Consider the following 17,507-nt stretch of genomic DNA (forward strand, 5'->3'; position numbering starts at 1 on the left):
TAATATTACATTTCTAAGCTTCACCTGTGTTGTCATGTGTAGCTGTGTTCATACATTTTCACTGAGGTATAATGGGCCAAGTGTCAATATTGTAGAATTTATTTATCTATTTTCTTCCTGAAAGACATTGGGGTTGCTTCCAGTTTTGGTTGGTTGGTTGGTTACTTTTGTTATTACAAGTGTTCTACCACCATTCTTGTATGCGTATTCTGGAATATATATGTGAGTTTTTCTAGGGCACATACTTAAGAGTGAAACTCTTGGATAAAGGGATACAAGAGAGTTGACCTATACAAGATGATGCCAAATTGTTTTTCAACATATTTGTATTAATTTATACTCTGTATAGGGACATTTAAGATTTCCCATGATTAAATATCCTCTCCAAGTCTTAACTTTGTTGGACTTCCTAAATTTTGCTATCTAGTAGTTAATAAAATACTATCCTAATTCACAATTCCCTAATTGCTATTGGGCTGAGAATCTTATGTTTATTAACCTTTTCTACTTCCTATTCTTTGTAATGTTGGTTCACACTTTTGCCCTGTGGATGTTTTCTTTCTTTTTATAATTTTAAAGCCTTTTTAACACATTCTAGATATTAATCTAGAATCTATTAATCTCATCTATTAATCCTCTCCAGTTTGTGATTTGTTTTTTCACTTTCTTTACTGTTGTGATAAAGAGATGTTTTTAATTTAATGTAATCAGATTTGTCAATTTGTCTTTTATGGATAATGCTTTAATGTATCGTTTCATAAATCCTGCTATACCCCAAGGTCATAAATTATTATTCTATATTCTTTTCTACAATTGTTAAATTTTTGCCTTTTGGAATTAAGTCTTTAATTCTGGTGAATTCATTTTGTGTGTATGTGTGAATGGAATGAGCTAAGGAATACAAATTTGTTTTACATGGGTATGTAAGTTAGGGTTTATTTGGTTTTTAACATCATTCTGTCTATAATGGCACACTGAAATTTATTAAAAGTCCCTCCATTCCTAATGGTCCTCCCTTTCAAGTGGTCTCAAATATATCAGGTTTTCAAAAATATAGGAATTTAATTGAAGGCTCTCTATTCTATTTCATTGGTCAGTTGGTCAATGCCAGGATCAACATTAAGCCGTCTCAATGCCTATGGCTCTAAAATAAATCTTGTTATCTAGAAGAGGAAACCCCAGCCTATTTAATTCTTCTTTAGGAATGTCCTATTCTTAGATCATAATTCTTCCATTTACATTTTAGAATCATTTAGAAATTTGTCAAGTGCATGAAAAAGCATGTAGTATTTTTACTAAAGTTGTATTGAATATAACACTTGATTTTAGTCAAAAGGCTGAGAAGGACTGAATAGAAATATCAATGTTGAGAGAGCTGATATTTTTATGGTATCAAGTCTTCCTCTCAATGTGCATGGGTATATATCTCCACTTCAATAGGACTTCTTTAATATCTTTCAATAACACTTTATCATTTTCTCCATTCGGACCTTACACATCTTTTGCTAGGTTTTTTCCTAAATACATTACAATTTTTGTGACTATTGTAAATGGTATCCATTTTGGACTACATTTTCTATTTGCTTCTGGTGCATAGAAATGCAACTAATTTTTATGCTTTATTTTTATTTCAGTAAAATTATCATAATGTTAAATTAGTTTGAGGTGCACAACATAGTGATTCAACAATTCTATACATTACTCACTCAGTGCTTATCACGGTAAGTGTACTCTCGATCCCCTTTATCTGTTTCACCCACCTCCCCATAACCCTTCCCCTCTAGCAACAACCAGTTTGTTCTCTATATCTAGGAGTCTATTTTTTATCTTTTCTTTGTTCGTTTTCTTTCTTAAATTCCCCCTATGAGTGAAATCATATGCTCTTTGTCTTTCTCTGCCTGACTTATTCCACTTAGCATTACACCCTATAGATCCATACATGTTGCAAATGGCAAGATTTCATTCTTTTTTATGGCTGAGTAATATTCCATAGTATATATACTACATCTTTACCCATTCATCTATGAATGGACACTTGCTTCCATATCTTGGCTATTGTAAATAATGCTGCAATTAACATAGTGGTGCATATATCCCTTTGAATTAGTGTTTTTGTTTTCTTTGGGTAAATACTTAGTAGTGGAATTATAGGATCATACAGTAATTCTATTTTTAATATTTGGGATACCTCCATACTGTTTTCCACAGTGGCTGAACCAGTTTGCATTCCCACTAACAGTGCACAAGGGTTCTTTTTTCTCCATATCTTCACCAATAATTATTATTTCTTGTGTTTTTTATTTTGGCCAATCTGACATATGTGAGGGACTATCTCATTGTGGTCTGATTTGCATTTCTCTGATAATGAGTGATGTTGAGCATCTTTCCATGTGTCTGTTGGTCATCTGGCTATCTTTGGAAAAATGTCTACTCACATCTTCTGCCCACTTTTTAACTGAATTGTTTGGGGGTTTTGGTGTTGAGTTGTACAAGTTCTTCATATATTTTGGATATTAACCTCTTATTGAATATGTCATTTGCAAGTAACTTCTCCCATTCAGTAGGTTGTCTTCTTGTTTAGTTGATGGTTTCCTTTGCTGTGTAAAAAAAGCTTTTTATTTGTTGTACTCCCAATAGTTTCATTTTGCTTTTATTTCCCTTGCCAAAGGAGACAAATCTAGAAAAATGTTTCTGTGGCTGATGTCAAAGAAATTACTTCCTATGTTTTCTTCTAGGAATTTTCTGCTTTTGGGTCTTACATTTAAGTTTTTAATCCAATTTGGGTTTATTTTTGTGTATGGTGCAGAAATGCAACTAATTTTTGTATTTTCATCTTATATCTAATATGCTTGCCCAATAATAAACTCTCCCAATAATCACTCTGTAGCTCCCTGTGGATATTTCAGGTAGGCAATTATATTATCTGACTGAAAATAATCCCTTACATTGCCTCAGATTAAGAAACAGGAAGTACATGGGGATAGGTCAAAATTAATAGTATTTCACTTTTACAGCATTTTGAAACAGTCAAGTAACATACTCTGATTTGTAAGAATAATGAACTAACCTGCATGAGCAAGGGCATCCAAAAAGCCACGGAACCAGCCTTCTTCCTGGAGCTCCAATAGGAACTTAAGAAAAAGTGAGGCAGCCTCCATCGTGCCCTTATTGTTTTTCTCAGCCCAAATATACTGCACCTCATCTATAAACAGAAGCGAGAGTGACTCATCAAACTGCAGAATCACTAATCACTGGAAGAAAAACCTGCAAAGGGTTTCAGACCTAATCAAATGGGGATGGTGATTTTAACAAATCACAGCAATGGAAGGCAAGGAGGCAGCAAACCCTCTGTTCAGGCAGAGTATGGCCATTCTTCACCAACTAAGCTCACCCACCCATCCTCTCCAGAAACTTCTTCTAGTTTGGTATGGAAGCCTGGGAACATGCTCTAAAGCAATCCCTTAAAAAGGGAGTTTGTTACAATCTCTGAGAAAGCACCCCCACAACAAACAAGTCATTATAGCACTGGATTAGATGGAAGAACAAAGTCTTCTTCCAACATTTTGATAATCTCTTGTTCAAAAGTCTGAATTAAATGTAGGACTAAAAGCGTGTGAGGATAGGACCACTCCATGGCATCTTTAATTACACTGGACTCAGAAAGAGTTAGAAATGGAGTGATATTTTCATGGTCCTCTTTCTAGGTTTTTGCTTGAATGGCATGAAATATGGCACACAAGAGAAGCTAAACAGAAACACAATGAGACCAGGTAGCAGAAAACTATCCACCCAACTGCTGGTGGTCTTGCTAACTTGACACACTAACTCCATGTCTGGGGTGGTGACCAAATGGTTGCCTTCAAATGACTTGACACTTGATAGTGTCCCTTTTTTTCCCCCTATTGTCAGTGGAATGTAAATTCCAAGAAGTAAACCAGTTGCCTGACTGGTTAACCACTGTATCCTCAGAGATTAAAAGAGGACCCAGCACATAATAGACACTGAATGAATGAAGAAAGGAAGGGATAGCCTCCTTCTCTGCCAAGGTCTCTGTCTTGGAACAGTAAAGTTAACACTTTCAATGTGCAAAATTCAATGGTTTTTAGAGTTGTGGAGCCATCTCTCTATCTAATTTTAGTACACTCTGACTAGTAAAAAGAAATCTTGTACCAGCCACTCCCATCTCCCTTCCCCTTAACCCCTTGGTAACCACTAATCTACTTGGGTCTCTACAGATTTGCCTACTTTGGAGATTTCATATGAATGAAATCATACAATATGTGGTCTTTGGAAGTGGGTTCTTCCACTTAAGCATAACGTTTTCAAGATTCATCCATGCTGTAGCTTGTATCATTCATTCCTTTTTATTGCTGAATAATATACTATTGTATGGATACACCACCTGTTGTCCATCCATTCATCAGTTAATGAGCATTTAGGTTGTTTCCACGTTTTGGCTATTCTGAATAACAATGCAATGAACAGTCATGTACAAGTGTTTACATACACATATGTATTCATTTCTCTTGAGTTTATACCTATGTGTGAGATTGCTGGGTCATATGGTAACTCCATTTAACAGTGTAAGGAATTATCAAACTGCTCTCCAAAGGAGCTATACTGTTTTACATTCCCACCAGCAATTTATGGGGATTCCAATTTTTTTTTAATATATGAAATTTATTGTCAAATTGGTTTCCATACAACACCCAGTGCTCATCCCAAAAGGTGCCCTCCTCAATACCCATCACCCACCCTCCTCTCCCTCCCACCCCCCATCAACCCTCAGTTTGTTCTCAGTTTTTAACAGTCTCTTATGTTTTGGCTCTCTCCCACTCTAACTTTTTTTTTTTTCCTTCCCTTCCCCCATGGGTTTCTGTTAAGTTTCTTAGGATCCACATAAGAGTGAAACCATATGGTATCTGTCTTTCTCTGTATGGCTTATTTCACTTAGCATCACACTCTCCAGTTCCATCCACGTTGCTACAAAAGGCCATATTTCATTCTTTCTCATTGCCACGTAGTATTCCATTGTGTATATAAACCACAATTTCTTTATCCATTCATCAGTTGATGGACATTTAGGCTCTTTCCATAATTTGGATATTGTTGAGAGTGCTGCTATAAACAGTGGGGTACAAGTGCCCCTATGCATGAGGATTCCAATTTTTTAACACATCCTTGCCAACACTTCTGTTTTTTAGTTTATCTATCCATATTAGTTTTCTGTGGCTGCAATAACAAATTAGCATTAACTGGTGGCCTTCAAACAATAGAAACTTATTCTCGTACAGTTCTAGAGACTAAAAGTCTGAAATCAAGATGCTGGCAGGAGCACACTTCCTCTGAAGGCTCTAAGGGACAATACATCCCACTTCCCTTCCAGCTCCTAGCATTCCATGGTTTGTGGCCACATCAAATCTTTGCCTCTTTCTTCATGTTATTCTCCCCTCTGTTTGTCTGTCTTGTGGCCACATCACTCCAATCTCTGCCTCTATCTTCACATGACATTCTCTTTGTCTCTCGGTATTTTCACATGGCTATCTTCTTATGAAGACACCAACCACATTGATTAGGATCCCACCCTACGCCAGCACGTCCTCAACCTTAACTGATTACCTCTATAAAGATCCTATTTCCAAATAAGTTCACATTCTGAGGTAGTGGAGGTTAAGACTTCAACATATCTTTTTTAGAGACAACACAATCTTGTTGCCTACCCCAACTTCCCTGGGCACACAACTGTACCCTATCCTTTGGGATAGTTAATCCTGTTCCTAGACTCTATCCTTAGAGGTGGGTTCTTACTCCCAGGCCTCCTTGCCCTTCATTCTTTCCTTAGACATTCCACCAGCCATAACTGGCTCTCCCGCATGAAGGTCCAGATAAGTCCCAGTCACAGCTGAAACCTTCCCAGGGAAACTGTCTTGCTGCATCCTGGGCAGGTTAGCTTCACTCTGCACAAGGTCAGGTCCATCCTGCTGCTACCTAGTCCTGATATCTCCTGCTTCCTCAAAAGCACTGGGAGTTCAATGCAGGGAAAATTCTATTTTGGTACTTTCCTACTACCTTTGCCATCCTGGCCAGTCTATGATTCCATAGCCAGCTTCTCAAGGTAGAATTTCTTGATCCCTTTTCTGTGCTTTCTTGGTCTCTTTACATGCCTCTGACTAGAGCAATGGCACTGCATAGTACACAGTAACTGTCTGAGTGTCTATCTTTTCCCATTGACAGTGATCATGGACATGTTGTATCCATTTTTGTCTTCATCTTTGTATTCTAATCATCAACAAAGCGTCTGGCTCATGTATGGTCCAGAAAATGTTACTGAAGGAATGGGTAAATACTCAGAATACTGCTCACGGAGGGCCCCTCCAAGATAAGGGTTAGCCTTCTACTCCAAAGGGATATTGCAAAAAAACTTATAGCCCACAACCTAGTCTGCCTTGAAACATCCTGGACAACCAGTAAATAAGTAAAGCCCTGCAGCACCCTAGTGACCATGCAAGCTCTCCAGAAGAAACATGGCTTCAATTCTCCTTTCCCAAGATTCAACTAGTGTACAATATCCAACATGTGGAGGCAAAGATTATGGTAAAAGAGATATTGGATATTGCTGGTGTAATTTAAACATATTGGTGTATTTGTGTGTGCATGGGGAATGAATTTTTGGGCATAAGGAGAGTGTAGATAAGCTCCCACTTCTAGGGGGGAAAATGAGTCAGAAAGTTTATATCCAGCTACAACACTCATGTCTCAGCTCCCTAACTGAATCCTGATAGAGTATACTTGTCACAATTAAGGTTAACCAATAGAATTCAGAGATTCCAAAGCATCCAAGAAAAAAAAATAGGGGATAGAGAAACTTTATCAATCTAACGGAAAACAGAAAAAGATGAGAAGAAAGAAAAAAGTTTATGGATACATGTGCACATTATAAAGTATAAAGAAATGAACAGGAAAAATATAAACCAACTAAATGGTATCAGTTGCCCTTGGTAAGAAGCTGGAAACGAAACTTCTATTGTTTCTTTAACATTCAAAAATAAGACAATACTATAGTGTTCTGCAGCTAGCTTTTTCTATTTCCCGTTTGGTACTTTGTGATTACACTATAACTATAAATTAAAACCACTATATATATTAAAAACTATGCTGTCTATGTGCTCCCAAAGCACACTATGGTTTTCCATCAGAGTACTTACCACATTTCATCATTTATGGTGTACTTAGTTAGCAACCTGCCTTCGCATACACACTTTTTTTTTTTTGTCAAGTTTTTATTTAAATTCCAACTAATGGACATACAGTGCAGTATTAGTTTCAGGTATAGAATTTAGTGATTCATCACTTACATACAATACCCAGTGCTCATCACAGTATCAAATGTATTTTTTTTTCAATATATGAAATTTATTGTCAAATTGGTTTCCATACAACACCCAGTGCTCATCCCAAAAGGTGCCCTCCTCAATACCCATCACCCACCCTCCCCTCCCTCCCACCCCCCATCAACCCTCAGTTCTCAGTTTTTAAGAGCCTCTTATGCTTTGGCTCCCTCCTTCTCTAACTCTTTTTTTTTTTTTTTCCTTCCCCTCCTCCATGGGTTTCTGTTAAGTTTCTCAGGATCCACATAAGAGTGAAAACATATGGTATCTGTCTTTCTCCGCATACACACTCTTATCTCTGTTAGGTCAGGATCATTTCTATCACACTCACCACTGATTTTTCAGTTCCTAGCATGATGCTTCCTATTAGATAATACGTGTAGTAAGTGTGTAAATTCTCTCCAATGCTAGCATATTGTCTAACATATGAGTTGTTCATTGAATGGACACATGAGTGCAAGAAAGAATGGGATTCACAATAGTTTGTTAGTGTTCCATTCATTCCAAGATTTCTAGAAGAGATTCTTGCAGGGGCTTATATTCTTCAGAGGCCCAAGCAACTCTGTGGCTCCTTAGAATGTTACTTTGTTACTTCTCCCTGAGCACAACTAGAAAGCAGAAACCCACTTTTGTTAATGGTATTCTTTCACTCCTCACTCCACAACCCTTGGTTTTACAGAGAAATTAGCCTTCAAATTACCTGTCTGCTTTCAGGTAATCTCCCAAAACTGCCTCACATCAGGAAAGATATTTCAGCAGTTGGAGCCTGAAAAGGAGTTGCCAGATCCCTTCTCTCATCTCAACTCCTTCTAGGCACCACCTCCCTTTTCACTCTTTTCTTAAAGCCTCTGCTCATATCCAGCACAGGGCACTTGGATTCAAATTTACAATATGGCATTCATCCATCATCATGTGTCTCAAAAGCTAGACAGAAACACCTGAATTGAAGCCTGCAGCCACTCAGTCCAGAGAGTCTTGCTCCTCTCAAGCTTCCAGTCATTGCAAATAAGACACAGCAAGAGTAATGGTCAATTACCTTGGAGCTCTCATAGCATTTTGTAATCATTAGTGTACATCTGTCCTCACCAGTCTCCCACCCCCAAAATCTTGAGCTGCATAGTATTTTAAAGAAGGGCCTAAATCTTATTCTTTAATCTCGATGTTGGTACAAAGCTGACTAGACATGCACCCCTACGCAAGTCATAGCACTTCTCTAGGACTCAGTTCCCCATCTGAACTTCCAAAGGCTCCTCCTAGCAATTTCTAGTCTAAAATGCGGTGGCAATTTAAGAAGCCAAACAGATGAACCTAGGACAAGGGAAGGAAAAATAAGATAAAAACAGAGAAGAAGGCAAACCGTAAGAGACTCTTAAATACAGAGACCAAACTGAGGGTTGCTGGAGGGGTGTTGGGTGGGAGGATGGGCTAAATCAGTGATGGGCATTAATGAGGGCACTTGTTGGGATGAGCACTGGGTGTTATATGTAAGTGAATCATCAAATTCTACTCCTGAAATCATTATTGCACTATGTTAACTTAGATTTAAATAAAATTTAAAAAATAAAATAATTTTTAAAAATGCTTTAGGGATCTTGCCTCAACACCCGGGTTCCTAGCAGGCTACTTGTATTGATTAAAAGAAAGGAAAAAAGCACGGGAAAAACAAGTCCTAAACTGTTTCCTTGCTTCAACGGGCTCGGGCCGCTGGGGACCACTCACCGTCCTTAAACCAGGGCGACATGTAGCTCAGGATATAGGTAGGGTCCAGAATCTTGATGACATAGTCCTGGAAGGCGCGCAGATTCCTCCTCTCCTCCGCCGTCATCCCGGTGGCTCAGCTCCCCGCGAGGTCCTACCTCACCGGTGTCCCACTCCCTTTAAAGCCCAGCGGCCGGCCAGGAGGGATTTTCTGAGAGGGGGTACTGGCCCAGCGGAGAGGCGGAGCCGCCGGGGAACCTAAACTGCAGAAGGGAAATGGAAACCGAAACCACAACCAGTGGTGAATGGACCAGGGCTTGGCGGCTCGCGGAAGCTGGGCTGCCCCAGGTCCCCGCCTCCCTGACTGCGTTTTCCTGAGGTTAGCCAACCTGCAAGTGCTCGCTCGCCCAGAGGGACGGAGGAGGATCCCTGGGAACTTTTTTTTTTTTCATTTTGCTTTTATAGCAGTAAAGTTTAGATTCAATAAATGCACAGATTTTAAGTGTATGATTCACTGAGTTTTGGAAAATGTGTATGAGTGTTAACTGCTTCCCCCAGGTTGTGTAGGTCCTACCTGCATGTTTAACCTAACAGGTATCTCCCACCTGTTTCCCAAACTGTATGTACTATTTTGCATTCCCACCAGTAAAGTCAGAGAGCTCCAGTAGCTACACATGGGTCAATTTGCCATCTTGGTCAATGTGAAATAGTGTATTGTTGTAGTTTTAACTCCTCAAATAGTTAATGATGTGAGCACATTTGCATGTACCTGTTGGCAATTTACATATCTTCCTTTGTGAGGCATTAGTTTCCATCCTTTGCCTGATTGGGTTTTCTTTGTATTATGAACTTATAAGTTATTTATTCTAGATATAAGCCCACTGTCAAATATATGTATTTCAAATGTTTTCTCCTAGTCTGTGACTTACCATTTCATTTTCTTAAAGGTGTCTTTCAAGCAAATGTGAAATATTAAGAAAGCAAATAGAGTCATGAGATAGAAAATAAAGGAGATTGAAAAAAACTGTTTTAATGCAGTGGTAGGTCTTTCTAGGTAGGTCACACTTCAGCTGAGTCCTTAAGAATGAGAAGGAATGAATTCTTCAAAAAAATAGGAAGGGGGGGAATTCCATACAAGGGGACAGAAAGCACAAATGAGTCAAAGAGAAAAAGTGATTTGTATCAGGAATTTCTTGAACAAGGGATAAATGGCATGGAGTGTTACTGAATTGATGAAAGGGCCTTGTAAGGCAAAGAATAAAGTACAATGGGAACACATTGCAGGATTTTAAGCAAGGAGTAACATAATTTGATGACATTTTTTAAAAGACTTTCTCTCTGGCTCCTATGTGGAATGGGTAGATCGATGGGAGCTGACTCAAGTTAAGAGAGGATGAGAGCAAAGATGAGGACAGTGGCAATGCAGAGTATAAGAAATGAAAAGTTCCAGATATACTTTAGACATAGGATTGAGTGAAGGAAGTGGGAAAGGAAGAGGGGAAAAAAAAATCAAGGCTACATTCCAGGCATTGGCTTGAGCAACTAGGAGAATGGTAGCACCAAGACTAAAATGAAGAAGAGGGGAGCCTGGGTGGCGCAGTCGGTTGGGCGTCCGACTTCAGCCAGGTCACGATCTCGCGGTCCGTGAGTTCGAGCCCCGCGTCGGGCTCTGGGCTGATGGCTCGGAGCCTGGAGCCTGTTTCCGATTCTGTGTCTCCCTCTCTCTCTGCCCCTCCCCCGTTCATGCTCTGTCTCTCTGTGTCCCAAAAATAAATTTAAATAAATAAATAAAATAAAATAAAATAAAATAAAATAAAATAAAATGAAGAAGACAGGTTTAAAACGTATCATATTCTACCGTGAAAGAAAGATGTTAGGTAACAGCAAGTTCAGGAAGGAGAAATAAAGCAAGATAAGGGAATAAACAGTAATGAGGGCTGCTTATATTAGATGAGTGACTCAAGGAAGACCTAAGTGAAGTGAGATAGCATGCCATTTGGGTGAAGAGCATTCTAAAACAAAGTGCAAAGAAAAAAAAAAAACACATAGTACAAAAAAACAGGGGTGAACCAGGTCTGCAAAAGAAAAGAAGGGGAGAAGAGTCACTAGAATAAAGTGGGCTGGGGAAAGAGAGGAGAGACATGGCCAAGGCAGTTCACACACAGCCTGACAGACCACAATAAGGACTTTGGTTTTGATTTTTTTTTTTTAAGTTTATTTATTTGGGGAGAGAGCACAAGCAGGGGAGGGGCAGAGAGAGGAGGAGAAAGAGAATCCCAAGCAAGCTACAAGCTGTCAGCGAGGCTTGATCCCACGAACTGTGAGATCACAACCTAAGCTGAAACCAAGAGTTGGATGCTCAGCCAACTGAGCCACCCAGACACCCCAGTTTGGGTTTTGATTTTAAATATGATGCAGAACAGGGGCGCCTGGGTGGCGCAGTCGGTTAAGCGTCTGACTTCAGCCAGGTCACGATCTCGTGGTCCGTGAGTTCGAGCCCCGCGTCGGGCTCTGGGCTGATGGCTCGGAGCCTGGAGCCTGTTTCCGATTCTGTGTCTCCCTCTCTCTCTGCCCCTCCCCCGTTCATGCCCTGTCTCTCTCTGTCCCCAAAAAATAAACGTTGAAAAAAAAAATAAAAAAAAAATAAATATGATGCAGAACCATTGCAGGATTTGGGGGTTATAACAAGACCTGTTTTTAAAGGCTCACTGTGGTTGACTGGAAGAAAACAAGCTGCAGGGAGACAGGTGGAAGCCTACTGACCAGGTAAGAAGCTGGTACCAGCACTAGTCCAAGTGAGAGATCATGGCATCCTGGATTAGGAGCAAAGCTGTGGAAGTGGTAAAGTGTGGTCATGAACTGAATGTGGGATATGTGAGAAACAAGTCAAGGAAAATTCCTCTTTAGCCTGAGCAGCTGCATGAATGGGCGTGCCATCTATTAGCATGGGACAGGTTGGAAGACAGGAAGGCTTGTAGGAGGAAATCAAGAACATACTCGCTTGCTGATGAGAATGATCCACAGACAGTGCTTCTCAAACACGAATGCACAAGAATCACTCACAGGTCTTATTAAAGTACTGATTCTGACCTAGTAAGTCTGAGATTCTGCATTTCTAAGAAGCTGATGCTGGTGATGCTGATATTGCTGGTCCACAGACCTCATTCTGAGTAGCAAAGTAACTAAGTAACATGTAGCTAAGGAACTAAAAAGCAGGAGATACAGGAAAAAAGAGGATAATTTAAAAATCAAAATTCCTATTAAAGTGAGGTAAGTGAAATCCACAGCACACGCAGAGGGTATATGTCCCAGAACAGTGGTTCTCCAACTGTGGTCTGCCAGCCAGTAACATCAGAACCACCTGGAAACCTGTTAGAAAAGCAAATTCTTGGCATCCCAGACATTTTGAAGGTGTGGGCCCCAGCAATATGTTTTAACAAACCTTCCACATGCTACAGACGCACACATAAGTGTGAGGACTAAAGGTCTAGAGGAAGAGGGCTTTCTTCATTGAGTGGAGCAAACCTGGATGCTATGGTAGGTTGGATGCAAAAGTTACAATTCTTCACTTTTCCCAATACAATGCTTCACTTTTCCCAATACAATGCAATTTTGTAGCTCCTCCCATCAATACTGGTCTCTTTTCCTTCCCCTAGAATCAGCTTGGTCTTAGGACTTACTATAGGGAGAAAAAAAAAAAAAAAGAGGAAATGATGATGCCAATTCTGAGCCCAGGTTTTGAGACTCCACACTTCTCTCTCTCTCGGACCCCTGTGACCACCAGGTAAACAAGCTCAGGCTAATGTGCTGGAAGATGACTACACAGAGTCCAATAATACCAGATGAGGCCATCCTGGATCAGCAGGCCACCCAGTTGGCTGAGGACAGACGAACAAACCAGTCAAGACCAAATGGGTGGGCAATGTCTCTACTAACATGCTAGAGGGGTATTGTTTTGGTGAGCAGATAGGGTTTGTGTTTGCCCAAACCTGGCACTGATCAGAACTTCCCAGCCACTATGGAAAACCTGCGGTAGAGACAAGTGGAAGGTTTGAGAAAGTAAAAGGTGTGAACTATACCCATTATACCAATGAGCAAGAACACTAAAGAAACTTGTCCACTTGGGATTGTGTTCTTATGGTGACACCAACCTGCAGTTCCTAATTTCCTTCAAAAACACTCAGGAGGATGCATGTAGGCACAACTGAAGAGCTGGGTTCATCCAGATGGAGGTCCTGCTAGGTAACAGGTTAGCAAACTATTGCAGGACAGATTTGGCATGTGACTTGTTTTTAAAGAGGCCACAAGCTGAAAATTATTTTAACATCTTCGAAGAGTTACAAAAAAAAAAAAAAAAAAGACTATACAACATAGAATACATCTGGCCCTTTACAGGAAAGGGTTGCTCACCCCTAAACTAAGTGAACGAAGACAGAAGGGCTAGAAAGAGGTTATTGTAAGGGAATGATTTAAACATAATCCAGAAAATCATAGCTGAGCATGAAGGGAAGTATAGAGAAGGAGGGTGATGGGTAGACTAAGGTCAAAAGATTATACTTCCTAGTCCTGTATTCTAAAAATGGTTATTAGATATCTTTGGAGGTGGCCTAATCTGCCCCACCCAGAACAAAATTCCCTGATTCAATGACCACATGAAGGTAAGTCCCAAGACCTAAAAAATAAAATTAACCTCTTGGAAATTCTGTTTATACCCTACTGCATGCAGGGCACTGCCTCTGATACAAGATATACAACATAAAATTGAAGAGGCAAGTAAAGTATATGGGACTACAGGGTACATATACTTCTTGGACTCTTTTGAAAACCTTTTCTTCTTTTGCCAGCCTCCTTAATGTTGTATTCTCTAGAATTTTCACTTATGCCTGCTTTTCTTGTTTTTCTACTCTCTGAAAGAACTCATCCACTTCTACAACCTCTCTAGTACACCCACCCTAGTTTCCCAGTAACTCCTAAATCACCTCCCCAGTCCCCATCTCTCCTCCAAGATTCACACTCCTATTTCCAGGTACCCACTGGAAATCTTCATCTGTCCAGATGTCCCCCAGGGTGTCCCAATAGAATTTTGTGATGATGGAAATGTTCTCTACCTATATTGGCCAATATGGCAGCCATGAGCCTCACTAAACACCACTTAAAATTCAGTTCCTCAGTTTTACTAGCCACATTTCAAGTGATCAATATCCACATGTGCCTAGTAGCTACTATATTGGACAGTGCAGCTCTAGGCTGCTCAGTCTCAAACTGAATTCATTGTCTTCCCCAACTATCCCTATTCCTCTATCTCCTAATTCTCACACAGGGTGGTGGGGAGGGGGGCGGAAATCTCATCATACCAGACTTTTCCCTCTCCTTACAGCCCATCCTCATGTACATGGTACCCAAATTTTGTCTAATCTACCTCAGAAATTGATTGAATCCAGCCTCTCCACTGAATCCCTGTTGTTTTTCTAAAGGCCCTTCTGACTTCTGGTTTGAGCTATTGAAAAGAGCTCCTTAAGCAGTCTTTCATCGAGGTTTTCCCACTCCAAACATTCTTCTACATTACTGCTAGTTGTTTGAAAACAAATCTAATCGTTCCATTCCCACCTTCTTTAACATTTCTGTTGGTTCCACCCTATTCATTGTTACACCTCTAGCATTTAGCATAGACTCAGACCATATGTACTCAGCATTTGGTGAATAAATGAATTTTACAGACATAAGTCCAAAGAGGTAACCTTGTGCTTGAGAATGGTTTACCTATTTAAAGTGCAGATGGGGGGCGCCTGGGTGGTGCAGTCGGTTAAGCGTCCGACTTCAGCCAGGTCACGATCTCACGGTCCGTGAGTTCGAGCCCCGCGTCAGGCTCTGGGCTGATGGCTCAGAGCCTGGAGCCTGTTTCTGATTCTGTGTCTCCCTCTCTCTCTGCCGCCCCCCCCCCCCCCCCCGGTTCATGCGCTGACTCTCTCTGACCCAAAAATAAATAAACGTTGAAAAAAAAAAAATTTAAAGTGCAGATGATCATGCAGAGAAACAAATACTAGAGATCTAATTCTGCCCCCTTGTGTCTGTATAAAAGCATATCATCTAATGCTTTACAGGGATGAATTTATGGACTTAGACCTTGGCCTAACTCAACTTCCATTTTCCTTGCCTCTTGCTTTTCTCGGGCACAGATCCAATGGATTTACCATTCCCCCACGTGCAGGTAAAGTGAGAATTTCCTAATTTTCACATTTTAACAACCAATCTTACTGTACTTTTTTAAATGGCCCTTTTGCACTTAATGTTTTCTAATACCTAAGTGATTCAGGTATTGACTAAAACCTCAGAATGAGGAAATAACTATTTACCAAGTTTTCATTATCTTCTTTGTACACATGCCAGCTGCTCTAGTGGAACTCAAGCATAAAGTACAAGATATAATATCCATGACACAACTACCATTTTCTTCTCCATCCTTGATCTTCTGCCATCACCCACAGTATCTTCCATGTAAAGGATACTTCCAGCCACACTGATCACCACCCTCAGTTCCAATCACCTTCACCTCTACCTCCACCCATTCTAGTTACTTCCAAACATGCCTAGCATTAGGCACTCTCTAAAATACTTTTTGTCTTATTCCTTCCTCCACAATATCTACTTGAACCTCACTGGAAAACAAATTGTTATCTCCCTGTTCTTTACGTATAATGGTGATCTAGCTTCACCTTTCCTACACAGCCCAGAAGCCAGAATGCATCAATTCAACTATACTCACCAATATCTCAGCTCCCTTGCCTCCCTTTTACTAGTCACATTCAGAACTTCAACCATGAACCATCTATTTATTCACTCACCAAACACATACTATACAACAGCATTTTCTCATTCCTCTTCTCAAGTCCAATCTTACTCACGACCCATATTTCTCAGAAGTTGGCATTACTTCCTACTTCATGGAGAGAGGCTTTACAAGTGTGAATAACCTCATCTCAGTGCATCTTGCTCATGAGCATTTCTTTGTGCATTACCTCCTTCTGTCATTTCACAGTAAGACTTGCCTCTGCTTCTGCCCATTACCAATTCACTTACCTGTGCTGTGCTCTGCCATTCAGGAACTCTGCTCCATCAGTTACCTCTCCTTTACTTTTTTTTTTCCTATTCCAGGGTCTCCTTCTCAGAAAGCTTGTCTTCCCTCTACCCTAAATTACAAAACAAACAAACAAACAAAAACCTCTCTTGGGGCCCCTGGGTGGCTTGGTCAGTTAAGCGTCCAAATCTTGGGTTTTGGCTCAGGTGGTCTCATTGTTTCATCAGTTTGACCCCTGCATCGGGATTCTCTCTCCACCCCCCCGCCCCTCCCCTGCTCATGCTCTCTCAAAATAAACAATAAACTCAAAAAACACCTCACCTTTGTTTTTATACCCCTCACACACTTGTTTCTGAGCATGGGATCAAGAGCAGTTAACCATGTATCTCAGACTAAGATCCTTATCTCAACAGGCCCAGGATTATAAATGGGACCACAATACTTCTACTGACTGGTTCTTTCTCTACTGCATGTTCGCCTGTGACTTTTTTTTCCTTTTGCCAAGTATATGTGGCTGAAAACTCTAACACACTCATACAGGTAACCTAGCAGGCCTACGGAGGCAATTTCATTAATGGTTTGAAATTATTTTAAACCTACAGAAATACAAAAATAGTATAAAGACTTCCCTTTTTTTACTCTCATTTTTTAACACTTTGCCACAATTTATCATTTTCTCTGTCTACATATGTAGCATTCTTTCTGAACCTTTTGAGAGTAGGCTACATACACAATGATTATGATTTAGCTTCCCATGTGGGTTTTCCTAAAGGCACCAGTGGACATATCCATATAGTAGTGCCCCCCACCCCCAACTCACCTGCAATTTTGCTTTTCATGTTGGTTATCCACAGTCAACTAGGATTTGGAAGCAGATGATCTGCCTTTTAAAGTATCCTGAGGTCAACAGTAGCCTAAGGCTACATAACAATGACTTTGTCATTCACCTCATTTATCTCATCATGTAGGCATTTTACCACCTCACATCATCACAAGGATGAGTACAAGTTATTTTGAGAGACATTCACATAACTTTTATTACAGTATATTAATTGTCCAATTATATTATTGCTGTTGTTAATTTCTTACTTCACCTAATTTATAAATTAAACTTTATCACAGATATGTATGTATAGAAAAAACCAGTACATACAGGGTTCAGTACTATTCAGTTTCAGGCATCCAGAGGGATCTTGGAACTTATTCCTTGCAGTTAAAGGGGTCATACCATATAAATTCTGGTCTCAGTAATAGCTACATTAATTTAGTCAGTTAACATTTCAATTGTACGTAGCTTAACGAGCTTAATGTTAGAAATGCACCCATGCTCAGAATTCTGAAAAAAT

The 17,507-nt window shown here is 40.0% G+C and overlaps 1 protein-coding gene across 2 annotated transcripts in view; it reads right to left on the reverse strand.

The window, feature by feature from the left end:
- The window catches only part of DDX58 (DExD/H-box helicase 58), a 38,382-nt gene extending 28,983 nt beyond the window's left edge, over window positions 1-9,399 (reverse strand). The window contains exons 1-2 of one of the 2 annotated variants that reach the window (XM_006939199.5): window positions 9,108-9,399; window positions 3,068-3,202 (exon numbers count right to left, since the gene is read on the reverse strand). In XM_006939199.5, coding sequence (XP_006939261.1) covers window positions 3,068-3,202; window positions 9,108-9,213 — 241 coding nt within the window. In that variant the 5' untranslated portion in view covers window positions 9,214-9,399. The remainder of the gene's footprint in view (window positions 1-3,067; window positions 3,203-9,107) is intronic. The other variant, XM_006939200.5, reaches the window with a different exon arrangement.
- Between the last annotated feature and the right edge of the window lie 8,108 nt (window positions 9,400-17,507).

The sequence above is a fragment of the Felis catus genome, chromosome D4, assembly GCF_018350175.1.
Source record: "Felis catus isolate Fca126 chromosome D4, F.catus_Fca126_mat1.0, whole genome shotgun sequence".
Taxonomy (NCBI): domain Eukaryota; kingdom Metazoa; phylum Chordata; class Mammalia; order Carnivora; family Felidae; genus Felis; species Felis catus.